This window comes from Rhagoletis zephyria, unplaced genomic scaffold, assembly GCF_001687245.7.
Source record: "Rhagoletis zephyria isolate East Lansing unplaced genomic scaffold, Rhagoletis_zephyria_1.1 Rzeph_scaffold_00039, whole genome shotgun sequence".
Lineage (NCBI taxonomy): Eukaryota > Metazoa > Arthropoda > Insecta > Diptera > Tephritidae > Rhagoletis > Rhagoletis zephyria.
In genome coordinates, this window is record NW_016157123.1 from 39,547 (window position 1) to 57,365 (window position 17,819).

The 17,819-nt window shown below is 37.4% G+C and overlaps 2 protein-coding genes and 3 non-coding genes across 7 annotated transcripts; all 5 read right to left on the minus strand.

Annotated features, from left to right (window-relative positions):
* Positions 1–696: 696 nt before the first annotated feature.
* LOC108366198 (cell wall protein DAN4) lies at positions 697–4,696 on the minus strand. The gene is made up of 4 exons (XM_017620518.1): positions 4,178–4,696; positions 2,184–4,094; positions 1,938–2,077; positions 697–1,866 (listed from the first exon to the last, which is right to left on the minus strand). The coding sequence occupies exons 1-4, from the start codon at positions 4,243–4,245 to the stop codon at positions 1,691–1,693; spliced, it is 2,295 nt and encodes a 764-aa protein (XP_017476007.1). The 5' UTR covers positions 4,246–4,696; the 3' UTR covers positions 697–1,690.
* A 1,927-nt stretch (positions 4,697–6,623) lies between these two features.
* TRNAT-UGU (transfer RNA threonine (anticodon UGU)) lies at positions 6,624–6,695 on the minus strand. The gene has a single exon. It is a non-coding gene; the product is annotated as a tRNA-Thr (tRNA).
* Positions 6,696–8,124: 1,429 nt separating this feature from the next.
* TRNAT-UGU (transfer RNA threonine (anticodon UGU)) lies at positions 8,125–8,196 on the minus strand. The gene has a single exon. It is a non-coding gene; the product is annotated as a tRNA-Thr (tRNA).
* A 345-nt stretch (positions 8,197–8,541) lies between these two features.
* TRNAT-UGU (transfer RNA threonine (anticodon UGU)) lies at positions 8,542–8,613 on the minus strand. The gene has a single exon. It is a non-coding gene; the product is annotated as a tRNA-Thr (tRNA).
* A 2,296-nt stretch (positions 8,614–10,909) lies between these two features.
* On the minus strand, positions 10,910–13,111 carry SCCRO3 (defective in cullin neddylation 1 domain containing SCCRO3). 3 transcript variants are annotated; one of them, XM_017620576.1, is made up of 5 exons: positions 12,560–13,111; positions 12,303–12,484; positions 11,941–12,075; positions 11,539–11,869; positions 10,938–11,463 (listed from the first exon to the last, which is right to left on the minus strand). In XM_017620576.1, the coding sequence occupies exons 2-5, from the start codon at positions 12,397–12,399 to the stop codon at positions 10,938–10,940; spliced, it is 1,089 nt and encodes a 362-aa protein (XP_017476065.1). In that variant the 5' UTR covers positions 12,400–12,484; positions 12,560–13,111. The 3 variants fall into 3 exon arrangements, with proteins under 3 accessions (XP_017476072.1, XP_017476065.1, XP_017476059.1); XM_017620570.1 differs by having other exon boundaries at positions 12,303–12,504; XM_017620583.1 differs by lacking the exon at positions 12,560–13,111 and having other exon boundaries at positions 10,910–11,463; positions 12,303–12,399.
* Positions 13,112–17,819: the final 4,708 nt, after the last annotated feature.

Below are 17,819 nucleotides of genomic sequence, written 5' to 3' on the forward strand. Positions count from 1 at the left end.
CAGTTAGGAATTTAAAAAATATATACCAAGATATACCATATAAAGGAATCAAAAGGATATATTAAGAGAAAAATCGGTCGTAAGTGGCTAGTTCAAAAATATCGTAGCTGGATAAATCAGTTTTTCATGCTAAAAAATAAACCCAAAATTATGTGCAATCACAACTATTTATAAGCAAGTGTATACATAAAGTGATACACATTTCATTTAGATATTATGATTTTACAAATTGCTAAGCTTATATCTTAGCATTAATATCTGATGTCTAGTTATCTGCCAATAATTTTAATTGATTGAATTACGCATTCACTGAAATGGATTTTTTTAGTTTTGTTCGTGTCGATTTATAGACAAAATTTACTAGCACCCAGACTTAGGTGGTTACAATGCCAAGCATTACAAGGAAGTTTTGTTGTTTTATAAACATGACCAGCATTCATTGCTCTAGCTATTCGTACTTTATAATTTCTTTGTAAGCTTTTGATCAAATTTACTTTTTACAATCAATTCATTACTGACGCGATAACCCGACTTATGTTTTTGTAAAATCTCAGCTCTTATGTATTTTCTTTGTAAAATATTTTCTGGTGAATATAGATATATTAGTCGTGAGTTTGAGGTAAAAATTGCGCTATCATAAAAAAGTAAATAGAAAACAGAAAAAAACAATCAATCCGTATGTATAATATAATCCAGTTATATGTATTTATTGTATGTATATAAGTATTTGTCATTTATTATTATACACAGTCATATGTAATAAGAACTATGCACGTACATGTTTTTCTATTGTTTTCTAGTTTTAATTTATTTCTTGTATTATAATGCATACACTGGACCTATCGGGAATGCATTCAATTAGCAGACTGATTACACAAAAAAATTGTACTCGTAAATTTTTTTTTAATTTATATATACATACGTATTCATTACATATGTACACTTGTACATAAACATTGCGGAAAAATTACGATTAACAAGATACTGACTGACTACGTTTTAAGTCCTAACTAAATATATGTAGAGATAGGATATATTCATGTTAAGTTATATATATTAATATTATTTGACATCACAATGAGTGCACCGCCATTAAATGGTAGGACTCTTATTTTATTGTGGACTGCACTTAGGGGATCCAAAAGTATAATTGCTGAGCAAATAAATAAAGCGAATAGTAAAAAAAACACACATTTGCAAGCGTAACACAAAACTAAAAAAAAAACATTTGTTATTTGGATTAGTTAAAAAGGCAAGGTAAATGAAAAATGTTAACATAAAATAGAATTCATTCACAAATGATGTTTTAAACTTAAAATCCTATTTTAACAATCCGAAAACAATAATTAGATAATGTTGCTTTTGTTATGCTACCTTAAGCTAGCGATTTCTAGGAAATTGAATCGGTTGTGTGCAGTACTTAACTGCGGATAGTGAGGAGTATCCTCTTCTGCCGTCATACTTTGCATAGTTTTGTTATTTGCAATTTGCTGTTGCTATTGACCGCCCATAACTGCATTAGGTCACTTAAGAGTTGAAAATACGAATGAAGTAAATACGAGGGAAAATTAATTAGCCTAAAACAATGTTTTTCGCATGGCGTATATTTATGACTAAATCAGCATTTCAAGAGCTCTTTTTATGATAAAGTATGGCTCATTATACATTTTCCCTTATGCACAACACGCAATTACGCTCGAAAGAACCTTACTACCCGCACAATATATTGACGACAAATAGGACATTCGCTAAGAACTTTGCCACAGTTTGTACAAGTAGCCATGTGTCCACACTCAAGTATAACACACTCTATCGGGGCATCCATACAAATCTTGCAGAGTTCATCGGTTGGCAACTTATCGACAGCTGTGGAAATATTGAAATCATTCGAATAGGAAATTTAAGGAATGAAACAGATAATTATTGAATATTCGTACCCGGTGCCGATTTGAGGTTTTTCCAAAGACGTTGAACACGATCAAGAAGTTCTTGCTTCTCGCAGCAACCTTTGTAGTCAACCCGATTTAGCATTAAAATCTCTTTCAATTGCTTCACTGATAAACCTTCAAGGTCGTTACTACAAACATGATATTAAAAACATTAAGAATATATATGTTGATTACTTATCATATAAAAATGCGCTCGTCAACTATTTTTTTTTGTTAAACTCAATTTCAACTCACATATTTTGGAAGTCATCCAGATTAATAAAGCGTGACGGCCGACCATTATAATCGCCCCCTTCCGAAGGTGAACCCGCATATACATGAATACCCTCATTATCGTCCAACTGATATTCCCAATGTGGCATACTTGCCCCTTCCCAAAAATTGAATTGTTGTGTTTGAGATTGTCGACTTTCCGGTGATTGTGCGAAATTCCTACCGCTCAATGACGAGCCCACTGTTTCCGTATCTGAGCACTCCATTGACTTGGTGCGCAGCTCGAGGTAACTAAGAAAATCTTGAAGCTCTTTTTTAATTTCTGCTTCCGACAATTGAGCACTTTCCAAATGACGACGCATCTTTTCCACTTGTTTACGTAGTGTTGCCTTATGTTTACCACAACGTTGACAGCTACCAGCACCTTTTAAACTAATATCTTTTCCTCCCACCTCTGAATGGCCCGCATTATCGGCTTGCTCTGCATCCTGTTCAACCAGTGTCATTGGCGCTTTACGTGCAGTGTTGCACGTTGGAGAATCGTCTTCGCTAGTCGCTCGCTGACGCTGTCTGTTGAGGTAACTATCCGAACGACGACGTGTTACTTTTTTTAAGCGTTGCGGCGCAGTCGGTGTCTGAGACAACGCCTCTTCCTGCCGTAGTAATGACACCGCTACCTGCAAATCTTTTGGTGGATCTGAGTCATTTTCCTCAGTGAGCAAATTAGTACTTGTTGCCGGAGCAGCGGGAACACACGCCACCGTTAAGCTCTGTTCGGCAACGGGGCTTCCGAGAGTTTGAAGCGCAGCGTTGTCTAGGATTTGCCAATGCTCCATATTGCTGCTGTTGGTGTCAGTGGCAGCTTTACTCTCATCCGATATACCACCAATCGCACCCAATTCTTCAAATGATGATTGCGAAGACATTTCAGCGCAGTTTATATCTGTACTTGCTCTGGATTTATTACCTGTGCATTCATCTGGTTCGACTGGTTTAAGCGTTTCTTTATTAACTAGGTCAGCCTCGGATTTACGTGCCAAAGAGCGGCCACTGAAAGTCGCTATCAGTTCATCATCGGAGCATTCACAGTCGGAATTTTGTTCGCCCGCTTGCTGTCGAGTCAACCCAATGCGTTGGCTATTCGAAGTCGAAGCCAGTGGATGCTCTTCCGCCTCGGCACGATCAAGTGAGCTAATACTGATTTCAGGACTAACAGAGGATTGACTGCTGTCCTTAGTGGTTACAGATGATGTGGTGCTACTGACGAATGTGGGCGATACTTCATTCACAGTTGTTGCCGATATTGTTGTTATTGGTGTGGAAAGTGTTGTCCATGTATTTGGCGTCGTTGTAATCGTTGACTGTTGTACGTTATGGTTGTTATTGCTTTGCTGTTGATAACTAGCGTATGTAGGTATCTCCCGTGTTGAAACTCTAGGTTGATCGAAAATGTGCATCGTTGCACTGTCTGTCGAACCTCGCCCTGAGCGCGGCCCTTCCCTAGTTTCTTCGCCTGTCTTCGGTGTGCTTTTATTGTCGAACGTATTAAGGGTATCACTAATATTTTCAGTAATGCTAGTGAAAAAGTTTTGGCACGTCTGTTTCAATCCTTCAAATGAGTTTGATGATGGATCAGGATAGCTGCGGGTGCTACCATTATCCGATTCACCACCAGCTGCGTCAACTTGATGCACATGGGACAATACTAAACCTACCAGTTCATCCTTTTCAACACAGCCCGTCGTTGAAATATGCTTGGATTGAAGATAGAATATTAGATCTTTTGGCTTCAATTGTAGCAAATCAGTGCGCAGCAATGGACGCTTGGCAAAAATCACACATCGCTTACACAATTGCACACCCAATGATATATGAGCATTTTTAGATGTGAGACGTTTGGTCGTCGATAAGCAATTACTGCAATAAAATCGCCTGAATAAAAAGGACCAATTAGAATTTGTTATTAAAAATACATACAATATCAACTTAAAACATATGTACATATATATGCATACTTGCAATCCGCGCAGCTGCGCTTCCGGCGAAATACCGTGAATTGTACATGGCACGATTCGCAGGGCATCCCTATTGTTGGTACCGCAAAATGCTTTGCCTTTTTGTTGTTGTAACCTCTCGAATTACTAAAATTCACATTAAATTCTTCCTTTTCCAATGTAAACTATGACAAGCATTGAAAACTTCACTAGTTTTCGATTGTTTTGTGAATTAGAAAGCCTCGATGCTGGACTTTTGTACTGATCATAAAATCACTGAATCACTACAATTGTATGAGGCTGTCGCTGACACTGAAACCATTTTCAAGGTCCTACGCCACAAATATCTTCACTTCGCCTGCCGTTTGGACACTTGTGCTATCTCTGCGCCAGTCTGAACTCCACTAGACAATGTAGACAAAAAATTTATTTGCTGCAAAAATCGTTCGTTGTAAGCTATTTTATTTTTGCAATTTCCTGTGATTCACATCAGTTGCAAAGTTTTCTTGGATAGTGCTGTTGATTGGTGATGTTTTAATCGACAAAACAACTTCGATCAATATTGACTGCACATTCCTTCTCTATGACTGTAGCAGAAAATCGATAATAATGTTGTCGCGATCAGAATAGTAATTTCGGGCAAGATTATGAGACGTTAATTATTTAAGGCCGGTCCACATAGAACTTTCGCGTTGGCTTTGGCTTTGGCGTTAGTTTGACAGAACGCACGTTAAAAGTATGCTTGCTACAATCAACGCTTGGCAGCGAATGCTTTGAGCACTAGATTTAAATACTAACGACAGATAAATTAATATTTCATATCAATAATTGCATGAAACTTGATATTTCTTACCTACATTTGATTAAAAATTAAAAATATTTCACATAATTTTATTTATTTGCAACAGCTGATTGACAACGCGCGCAAAAAGATGAGAGATGCCCATCTTTTTGTGGGCGTTAGCTTTGGCGTTGGCGTTGCCGTTGATATGTGGACATGTCCATATAATTGTGTGTATTCATAGTCAGCTGTTAATCAACGCCAACGCCAAAGCCAACGCCAAAGTTCTATGTGGACCGGCCTTTATTTTTAATAAACATTTATCCACTTGCTATTAAGAATTGAAATACATGAATACTTAGTTATAGGCGTATGAAGTATACAAATAATTACGATTAAGGATTTTTTAAATATCGATAGCGATAAAACAGCCATATGTGTCAGTGTTGTTCACAACAAACACATCATTTTGACATTCAGCCGGACCGCGGCGAAAATCTAAATTCGCCAGCATGGTTGCCACAATTGGTAACTTTCTACCAAAATTGGTAACTTTTAAACGATTTGGTAACTTGGTAAATTTTATTTTATTTTGGTAACTTTTGCAACCAAACATCTATTTGCATTACTAGAAAGAAATGAATTATGTTTTGCCTGTGCGTAATTATAAAAACCCTTCGAGTTTCAGTGGCAGCACTACTGACACTTCTACAAATTTACTACGATAAAATTAGAGTCATCTCATATTCGAATACTGGAAATATTTGAATTACAGTGGCAGCACCACGGGCTGCACTTCTGAAACAAATTTCGAATGTTTGAGATACATTTTGAATTCTATAGTAAAAATAGTATAAAAATTCTGCCATCTGGCAATTTTTGGTAAGGTCCACAAATGGTTTTGATTATTCCGGCACAAAAAAAAATTTCGCGTGCTTTTTACCAGTCCCACCTACCGACATGTATTTCGACCCACAGAATCCGAACCTGAGGTCCGTTTGACACGTACAGTAAATTATGAAAAAACCGAAAAAATAGCTCGAAATTTCCGCCACTTTTTTGTATGTCGGTGCTATTATTCCGTTAGTCGCAGGTTCAAATATCGGCACATTCCGAACGAAAAATGACACTGAAGATGGCACAACGCCGAAACCGGTTTGTCTCCAAAACAAATTTGCCAAAAGATGACGAAAAATCGTTCCACATTACATCATACTCCTACCGTGTCGGAAACACCAACAACGAAAACGAGAATACCGGCACATGCAGTAATTAATTGATAGAAAAATATTTTCTAATAAAAAAAATTATTATAATTGTCAATAGCATTTTCAATCTTGATAATTTATCAAGAAAATAGATTTAAACTTCTTTGCTAGAACTGGCGTTTTTTGATAAATAATCGAAAATTGTCAATTTATAAAAATATTGAATTTATTAAGTGCACAGAATCGGGCTGTAAGTATATACACATTTGTTATGAAATATAGCAGTTTTATCAGAGAACGTTCTCTGTTCTGGCTATACCACTTTTACATAAAAATCAAAAACCAACAGACTTCTGCGTGCATATGTAATGCTGTGCGTTGGGTAACCGCTTACATGCGAAGCTTATGTAACAACTCTCAGCAATGCCTTAAAAAAAAGTCTAGCGACGAGTGTCGTTGTTTACTGTCGATCACTCATTGCCTCCTGTGAGGATTGAACTCACGACCCCTGGTTTACAAGACCAGTGCTCTGCCACTGAGCTAAAGAGGCACATGCTCACCGCGGCGCCAATTGCTGTATTTAAGCTCTTGCTGAGAAAGCACACATTTTTTTGGTTTTTATTTACAGTGACAGTCAAACGCCAAATTAAAAGTTAGTTTAGAAGCCAGTGTAAAACCAAACGTAGAAAACCACGATTGAAAGATTCGCGAACGACGCCGCAGTAAACGCGGTCTGTTGCATATGATGCAAGGTGCCGAACCCACTTTTTTTTCAAAATTTAGTTTTTGATGCAAAATGACATTGATTATTCGTCTCCAGAACAATTTCAAAAGTGGACTTGACACTTTTTCATGCAGGAACAGATAGTCCAGATTTGGCGATTTCGCGCCAATTTGGCGATCTTTTTTTGATATTTGCGCGTAAAAATTTAGGAAATCGCCATTGGCGATTTTTGGCGATTTTTTCCCTTTAAATAAATTTTGTATAATAATAAAAAGTATACAAAACTTACAGCCCTACTCATAAAAAATAAAGTAGCTTTAAAAAAGGTTTATAAATTGAAAAATGTATGAAAACGTCACTTTAAAACCTACTTTATTTTTTATGAATAACGCCATTAGTTCTCCACGATAATTTTAAAGAAGAGGGACAGAGAGATGAACTGCGTGATAAACTTCACTTAAGAAGCATATTAAAATACTGTCAAAAATGTTTAATCACTCTAATCGAAGAACTTTTGAAACAATTACCTAGTCAATTAAATACTTTTAAAAAAGCTTTGATTTTGTCACCAGAAAAGTGTGTGAATCACACGAGGGCGAGTTTCAGGGACCTGCCAATTCACTATTAGACTTTGAAGGAAAGAAAAGCAGCGGAAACTGAATATTTAAATCTTGTTTTTTAACTTTCGCATGGAATAACTTTTCTCAGAACCATTCCATCCGACTCTGAAGAATTTGGAATAATTGCTTACGGAGCGAAAACCGCAACAGGCAATAAATGTTTGGAAATATAAGTAAATTCATATTATTATCCTTGCCGCACTCACATGCTTTGTTGAGCGCGTTTTATCCGTAGTGAGTTCAACAAAAACTAAGATTCGAAATAGGATGAGGTTGGAAAGCCTTAATTCAATAGTTCGAATAAAGTTTTATATGTATGAACGCTAATAGTTTCTATATATATAACAAGTGTTCTAATTTGTAAAATTAATAACTTGTTAAATCGATTTCATGAATTTTATTTAAAAAAAGGCGATTTTTGGCAATTTTTTTCAGTTTAATTGCGCTTTTTTTAACAGTCTGGACACCCTGTGCAGGAACGATATGTGGCTGGCTAAATATACTGATGCATGCATGGCCATATGTATTGTAAGTTCCAGATGCATGTACATATTGTGTATAATAATTTTCGCATAAGAAAATGAAGAATTGAATAAAATAATAAATGCAAATTAAATTGATAAAAAAGTTTCTGTTGCCTCCTGTGAGGATTGAACTCACGACCCCTGGTTTACAAGACCAGTGCTCTGCCACTGAGCTAAAGAGGCATACAGCTAGTGGTGCCAAAGTTACTACTTAATATAACGAAGTTAGAACAATGTTGCCATACAAAATATTTCAACATTAAAATTAGAGAGCTTTCAATTTCCGCTAAAATCATGTTCGGCATAATACAGTACTTCTACAACTGCAAATTGCTCGACTCAATTCTGGAGCTTTTCCCATATGTATTTCGTCAATACACGCGTAGCTAAAGAGATGTGAAAATATCAATAAATAAAAATTTGCTGTTGAAATTTTATAAAAGCATAGTTGAGCATAAGAAAAGTTGTACTAATTATTTAATATATAAATTATTTTAAATAAAATAATATATAAAAAAACTTCGATGTTGCCTCCTGTGAGGATTGAACTCACGACCCCTGGTTTACAAGACCAGTGCTCTGCCACTGAGCTAAAGAGGCGACTGGTCGGCGCTTGTCAAAGTGCGCACTTCTTATGGAGACGACGCAATTTAACCCATTGAACGCCAATCTGACATAAGATTAGACTTCTTAAAGAAACTTCAAAAATTAATTATTAAATTTATTCATATGATATAAAAGAACTGAAACGTTTTTAAATTAGAAACGTTACAGAATTTCAAAATAAATTTAAACACAAACTTTATTTGTACAATTGTTTATAATCTTTATTTTTTTTTTGTTACAAGTTTGTTTCTCAATTGTTGTTTAAGGTTGGCGTTTCTTATTTTTAAATATGTAGTTATTAAATTTATTAATCCACATCAATCGACTACTTACTCAATCAAAATATTATCATTTAGCTTATTTTTTTTAGCTCCATTAATTGTTTTACTCCCATATAATCCGAGCATTGTTTAATACGAAGTGAAGTCTTCAGCCATTATGGTAAACTAAGCTGATAATTTTGTCAAATCTACACTTATATACATACAATTAAATGTAGTCTTAGCTAGGTTTAAGTTCAAATATATGTATTTAATTATATGATAAGTACGAATTAATTATTAATTACCACGCTTACATGCGAAAAATCATTTATAAAATGTAAGAATCTTTGTACAGTGACACCACATCTGTACATACATCAAGCTTACATTTTGAGCTTCATTTTGCAATTTTTTATTATTTTGATAACTAAGCTGAGCTGAGCTAGTTTGAATATCAAGAATCAAGAAACCAACAAATACAAAATACGACTTTTAAAGGCTAATTTCTGTAAGATCCACTTTTTCTGTATATGTTTAGCCCTTATTCAAAACCAAGTTTAAGTAATCTAATAGGTAAGTATATAAAAAGAATTTTAGGGTTTTACCAATGAAACCATTTTGAAAATATTGGTTATACTGGATACATTTCCACAATTTAGTATGTTTTTTAACCATATTCCATGAGACCAAATAAGCGATTTGTGTTATATATGAAACCCGATTTTGTGTGAAACCCGATTTTTGACCCTTTTTAAGCTTTGGTATGTTTTTTTTTGCAGTAGAAAATGTATTTTTTTTTATATTTCTAGGCTAATGCACGTTGAATTTTTTAAATATCAAAAGAAATATACATACATATATATGTACATACCTACTATTCTAACTCAATGGCCACTTTTAGTTAAATGTTATTGAATATTTCTGTAGCAAGTAATAAGTACATACAAAATTATCTTCTGTTTCACAAAATGTAATTTTTACATTTAAAATTATAGCCGTGTTGTTTTTTACACGCATATACATCTACGCTTAACGCGTAAAAAACAATCATCGACAATTTCCATTTCAAAAAAAGCACAGGCACGGCATCAACTAGAAAAAAGTGTAATTCACGCAGTTTATAAACAAATTATCCAATTATTATCTAAACTCTTTAACCAATATGAATACAAAATGAAATCAGTCGGAGTAAAAATTTATCAAAATAATTGTTTATTTATGTATAAATTAAAATGGTATACATTAATGATTATATTATCAGAGTTCAACTAAATAAGTATCTATGTATATGTGGTGCATTGAAAACTACTAATGAAAATCGAATATGTGCATTAGATACATAAACTCATGTCGGTTTTTTTTCATTAAATAAAAATATTATGTGCATTTTAAATAAAGCCTTTCAAAATACTTATACAATTTTGATAATCAACTAAATTTGCAAAATTAAGCTAACATACACTCAGCTTATCAACAAAGGTTGTAACGGAAGGAAACCAAGTATTTAAAAATGTTCATGAGGCACGTAACTTTTCTTAAAATTTATATGCATTGCCTATCCCAAATATTTCTAATTGAAATGTACATAATAAGTAATTACAAATGAGTTGTATATTGCCTGTTCGAATGTGTCGGGTATCTGCCACACACAATATAATCAAATGGTGATGAAATATAAAGTAAAACTATTGTTTATAGGCAACGAATTGGTTTAAAATTAAATCTAACTCTAACGCACCCCACATTACTCACTGGAAAAGTGCTCCTCCTTCAAATTCAAGTCTCGTATGAATGCACAAATAAGCTGTAATAATTACATATGTATTTATTAGAATAATAATAGTAAAAAAAGAGATCTTCGAATGAGCAGCGCGTTATGCAAACGCAGATGCAAATATCGTCTTCGAAATGTTTGGCGGTCATGCAGTTAATTCTCTTTTCCCTAGCCTTTTTTCGTAGGCGTTTGCTTCGCAAAAAAAAAAAATAAATAAAAACGATTATCAAATCAATGCTAAATATCGATCGACTTGTCGTTCCACGAGCAAGTGTTTAATACTATAATATATCATCATTGGCGTTGCGAACGCCCGCTTTTGCTTTTGTGTCCGTCTTCCCTAGTTGCGATTGGTGTGCGTGCATAGCATGCTGATGTGGTTGTCGACTAAAATCATCATTATTGTTGTCATCGTCGACATAACCGTCAGCTGCAAGACTTGCCTCTAACTGACTGCCCCCTACAGACTCACCAACCATCGCCGTCGCACCATTACTGCTTTCGGCCATTGCCTCACTTTCTGTCCCTTCGGTAAGCGTTGTCATCCGCGAACGTTCGTAATCGACGAAATCGTCAAATAAGCTCGGCCATGCCTCTGTATCGTCATAATTATTGATATCACATTGCTCGGAGAAGTTCAAAAACATATTCCAAGTATCTTTCGGTATGCCACGTATGCTGGGGTGCTGCTCCAGGAAATGTATCCAATTACTGAGCAGTTCTGGCGTGTGCACCGTGAACACCAATTTCCATAGACTGATGGCCATATCTAGCGAGAGAATGCGCTGCTCCGGCTCCAAACCAAAGCTAGAGCAAAATTTTACATGTTTTAAATTGCCCTCGATGTTATTATTAATATCTTTTTTCAAAAGTATGCCTTACCGAAATGTGAACCGATAGAGCTGTTTGAACATTTCCGTGTCCACTTTGAGCATTTCAATTGTTTGCTCCAGTCTTATACGTATTTTTTCGATAGTATCTGCACACATCTTGTGTAATCCCTCAATAAATTCTGCTTTTGTAAAGCGACACATTTGAGATGCATCCAAACACCAGGCCAGCACCAGTATAGCAAATTCGTCGGGCTGGTATTTAAGGTCATGACAAAGGCGTTCAATACCTTCTGTGAGTATCATATCCTCTTCGGGATCTTTATATTCTTCAAAAAGCTGATTAAGTGTATTGTCGGAAACTTCCAGCGATTCCTTGACAGCTGAATTAAAGAGAAGAAATCATGTTTGAACTCGTTTGCTATTTCCACAATGGATATTTTGGGATAAGTACCTGTCGTTATTATATCACTCATGGTGGCGGCATTTCCATTAAGCAGAACCAAAGATTTCTTAAAACTATTTCGCTTAGTATCACAATTGTTTGCGTTCTTGAGTGGACTTCTGGGCGAGAGCAGTTCATCTGTTTCTGAAGTGGTATTAGTGATGTTATTTTTGCATTAGCATAATTTTTATTTTCTAAAGGAAATTAAAGTGCAGTACTAAAATTTGGAATTTCGAATACAACCATTGAAAGTTTTTGATAGAATTGGTTTTCTTAATTCTCAACGTATCAACACCGTAACAAAACGTGTTAAGAAAGCATATCGGAACGCAATTCATTCACTAAATTTGTACGGTAGTTCCCGTATTTACCTTCAACGTGTGGTTTTTGGCAGATGGGTGCAGTAGTAGTGTTCGGTGCCCCCGCGCTTTCGGACGACGTCTGGAAGCAATTCATACAATTACCCATCGCAGTTAATGCCAGTGGGTCGGCAAATGTAGCGACAACTAAAGCGGGTTAGTTACTTAGAGCTTTATCCACAATTTACGCCTGGCTATCAAGGTCAACAGCGTTCTTAGCAAAAGGGGGATTGTATGAAAGTAACATTTACAAAATTGATTATAGTTACTCTATTTGTGCAACAGTGGCAGTAATGATGGACGATGGGCAGTATTCGATTTTTGATGTCTATTAAAGTACATGTGTAGATATATTATTCCCTGGTTGTTTGCTTGATGATTGGGATCAATCAGCTAGGCTGACTCATTGGTCAGTTGCGAAACCGTGGTAACACAACAGCATTGCCGTTAAAGCACCCAGCCGATGTTGCTGTTGCCAAATAGGCGACGAGGGTCGCTAAGGCAGACAATCTGTCGCAATGTCTTTTCACCAGTTTCTTTTTGACTTTATTTTACACCTTATTTGATTCCCTTAACTAGGTGGTGACTGTGAAATATTCACAACAGTCACGATTTATGTATATTATGTTGGTCGCTTCCAAAGCTATGGCTCCAGCTGCTACTGTTGGTTATTATTGGCGTTGGTCAATACTCCTCCCCGAAAACAAAAGCAGCAGCATCAGTGAAAATACTTATTTATGTACTTATTTATCCATGTATTCCTTTACATCTTTTCTCATCATTCTTGACATCAGAGAGCGTAAATTAATATTTACGTTTTATGTTGGCACGACCTACGGATGTGGGAAAAATCCATGTGCCGAAAATATCGATGTCCTACTTCATTGCATCGAAATTTTTTCAACCCAAATCGCTATAAGTGTGCTATAGAAAACGAGCAATACACCAAAAGTGTCCACAATGGCTTCGAAATATGCAGTGTGATGTCTTTATAAAATATAAAATCAAATTTGCTTTTAATAGTAAAGTAATATACATACATACATCTCGTCGATGTTTTTGCAAAACCGGTCATCGACCAGTTGCAAAACCACTTAAATCGCCGCTGTGGCAAAAATCAGATTGGGTAACCCTGAACTCCAGGCATCGAGATTTATGCATACAAATCTTAAAAACGTTATTAAAACAACAGATTTCTAAAATAATAGCTCGTTTTTTCGCTCTCCTGTAAAATAAAGATACGGTGACCATTCGTATCGATTGCGTTGCAGATGCTTCACGATTTGCAGGTTTTTACAGGAAGTCGTTCCAGGTGACCACCTCCCATAAGGTTCATAAGGCTGTTCCTGCAAATCGTGAATTTCGTGAATATCGTGAAGCATCTGGAACGCAACTATTTTGTTAAAGTAGGGACATATAAGTCTACCGATTTTTCATATTTATCCCGATTAAGTCCCGATTTTCAGTGTTTTCTTTATTCATTTATTAAGTCTCTCCCTGTACTCTGGCCCAATTTTTCAATCGAGGCATCACTTTTGCTTCATTTCTCAAGAAACCTCTAAATAATTGTTTGGATTATTAAATGTTTAGCAAATTTTATGGTATTAGAAATTCGATACATCGTGCGGGACAAAAAACATCGATATATTTTTTTTATATCCCTAAAGCTGGAACTCCATAGGCAAGCGTATGCGTGCGTTTGACAGCCGAGTTGTATTGACATGTTCTTATGGGATGAACTCCGTAAGTACTCGCGTAAACGCACAGAACGGACAAAAATTCGAACATGAATTTGAATACATACGCATTCGAATGCGCACAAGTTTGAATTTTCTCAACTTTCATGCATTTGCTTGCGTAGACAACCAACTTCAAGGTAATTACACTATACGTTTGGTATGTATATATAAATCCATATACATACATATTTTGGTAGAGAATTTTTGGGGCTTGGTAAGCATTTTCTTTATAAATATGTATAAAAGTGTGTATGTATGATGCATCAGCTTGTCGAAATGACAACTGTCAAACGTTTGTAAGCACACACTTTGGAGTTGCTCAGTTTTTACGCAAACGCACGTATACGCTTGTCTATGGAGTTCCAGCTTAAGATGACAGCACAGTGGTAAAGAGCGTAAATTTAATTTACGTTCTCAATAACTGGGAGTACAGCGTTGCATTGCACATCACCAAATATTTAAAATACATAGGGCACTTTCTTTTGTAAATGCGATGAGCCATTGAATTTGGGTAAATTTATTTACTTATACTATAGGTATCCTACTTCTTCTTATTTGACACTAAATCGTTTGTCGGTTTGGACCGATACCAAGAACTTCGCCAATTGCTACTCTCCTTCGCGAAGTTGAGGTAGCTGTTTATACCGATGGCAGATTGGTTCTCCTGCATATGGTCCTTCTTTGGGTTCGTGAGCGCAGTCGTTGTCCACCCATAGTTGCGGAATGTAATAATCTATTCATCGGATTGCCCATGAAACGAGCTGTTTAGACGGGCCAAAGCGTGAGGGGGGATTGGGCTGACATGCGAAGAGGTGGTTGGTGTCAAGCGGGGATTATCCACATGCCGGACAATCATTGGGGATATCGGGGTCGAGTCTATACAAGTAGCTGTTGAGGCGGCTACAATATCCTGGCCGTGTCAGTCGAAGCTCTATGTCTTCGATAGGTGGTGATTTGGCTCCGATCACGGGATTAATAGGTCGAGAATCATGGTAGATGGTGACCGACTCTCGGTACGTTGTTGTTGTAGTGGCACTACTAAGCCTCGCCTATTTCGGTTCATCCTTCAATCATTGTCGTGAAGCTCAACTAACGGCAGGCCCTTGAAATAGGCTGTTTCAATAGGGTCGGACCAAAATGATGAGTGGGATTGAGCTGGCATGTGAAGAGGTGATTGGTGTCATGCTGACAGTCTCCACATGCCAGACATTCACTGGGGGTATTGGGGTCGAGTCTGAATAGGTAGCTGTTGAGGCGGCTATAGAGCCTGGGCGGAGGCTCCTCCTCTAGCAGGGGTTTGTTGGGTAGTTCACTTCTGTGGGACCTCATCAGAAACTGCTTACAGAGCATTTCGTTGTGCTCCCTTACTGGGAGCATTTGGGCCTCGCTGTGTCGGTGGTTCTCAGGCAACATCAGAAGGAACCCTGCCGCTGTCCGTGGTCTGTGGGTTCGTTCACTGCGTCCAACTAGTAAGCGCGACCAAACTGGTTCTACATAATTTAGAACTGGCCAGCCAATTGCCTTGTATATTGCCAGCAACGTTTCTTTGCCTTTGCCCCAAGTGCTGCCGGCAAGCGACTTGAGGACCTTGTTGCCGCTGTGTACTTTGTTGACAACTGCGGTTGTGTGTGTGGAGAAGGAGAGCAGGCTTTCAAAGGTGACGCCTAATATTTTAGGCTTGTTTACTGTCGGCTATCGACATGAATACTTAATTCTAGCCTGACCTACTTCGTCCAGGTGGTGAAGAGGTCGGCGTTAACTTCGTTGGGGAGAGTGTTAAGCTGATTGCAATGAAGAAGCGAGAAAGGCTGGAGAGATAGTCGTTTGTTTTGAACAGAGGTCATCAATTATATTCCCAGGCGCCACTATTGAGCAGTCGTCCGCTTATGAGATCAGGGAAACTCCCTCAGGGAGCTTCGAGATGTAGAAGTTGAACAGTAAGTGGTAGAGGACACCACCTTGTGGAACCCCTTGTTTTATTATTCTAGGTTTCGAGGTTTGATCTCAGAAGATTACTGGTGACGCGGACCACCTTTCGAGTAGGAGAGAGGAGTTCTCAATGTCTTCTAGTAGCGTGGCCGTTTAAACCTTCAATTGCCGGTTCGTCGTCAGTTTCAGTAGCTGATCGATGTAGTTTTGAACTGAGTCCGTGTGTTCGAAAAGATGCCTTCTGACGTACCTGGTCGGAAAGAAATAATCTGTTAGGGTGCTCAAGCCTGTGGCATCAGGGTCCTTTACAGGGCGCATTTGAGTTTCTATTCTTTCTAACTCTGATTATTAATAAACTTTTAATTCTCATTGACCTTTGTTACTTTTGTTCAACTGAGAATTTATGAAATTTCGTCGCGCGTCCTCGCATATGTTCTTAATTGCACAGAGGCTAACGCGGACTTTACCTGCGAGAAGGTAGTGATCCGGGTTGACGTTGGCTGCTCGGATGGAACGCACGTCAAAAACGCTCCAAGCTTATATTCTGTCTATCGCAATCTCATCAATTTGGTTCGTGGTACTTTGAATGGGGCACTACTAACAAACATGTTCTGTGCCACGATTGAGTCGAACAGTCCCCCTCCCGTGTGGTTGGTGTTCGCTTGAAGATTGAAGTATCTGACAGCTGAACCAACCAGAATAAAAGCTGCAGCGCCCCCTCACCGCTTCTGTTAGCTAGGTAGGTATGGCTGTATATCTTCTTTATCTACCCTAGTGTGGAAGCGGCCAAGTTTAACTTTTGATTTCGTGGCGAGGTCAGCGCTCATATCCAGGGTGGCAAAAAGTAAATCCGGGCGCGGTATTAAATATCTGTCCGTACCCTCAAACCCTGCAAATTTTTTTATACCATTTTCTAATTAAATTTATCAACTTAGCAAAATATTTTTATCGAACTTAGTTTTCGAAAAATCCGGGCCCGTGGGCGCAAACACCCCATTGGTTAGCCAACAAAACACAAGCTTATTATATAAGCCCCAATCTATTATTATTGATATTGCTGTAGGTTTTCATTAAAATTTTTTTCAGAATATTAAAGTGTTTGGCCCAACTTCTCCTCCGATTTATGGAGTGCGCCCCGATGTGAAGGGGAGAGATCTACATTTTTACGCCGCCTCCGAATAGCGATTGTATTTTTATGAGAAGCTGTTTCTCATGGCTGAATACTAGGGTGGTCCAAAACAGTAAGGTCGGAATTGTAATTTTTGGACCACCCTACTGAATATACTCGGTAGTTTGCGATTGCCCGCCGATGGGCGACCGCTAATAGAAAAAAACTTTTTTTTTTGTTGTTGGGTTGAACCGGGTTTGAACGCAGGCTCTGCTGAATTATAGCGCGCACTGCTAACCACTACACCACAGCGGCCGCCTACAGAAATGCTTAACTTTAGTTTAAATTATTTAGTCAACTTTATACAATAGAGTCGCATGAACAAGAGTGCTGAGTGTCTGAAACTGATGGTGTCTCTCATTTGTTGCAATATTCCCAACTCCAACCTCTCAAGCCAAGCTGATAAAGCGCACTCACAGATAGTACAACCAATTATGGCCAACTTACTCAAAGCAGGTGGGAAGTTGGTGTTTGCAGTCTTTGCTTGCCACTCGCCGCGCTAACAACAACTGGAAAATAAGTAATCGCGTAAACGGTTTGACGATCGCTACCATCAAGTGGCAGAAAACAGGCTTTGAAATATAAATAAAAAGAGTGCTTTAGACGCATTAAAAAGAAGTGGCAGCTGTGTGCGTTAATGTACTCTTCTATGTTCATACAAATTGTTTTATTTTTTTTCGTGAAATAGTATGC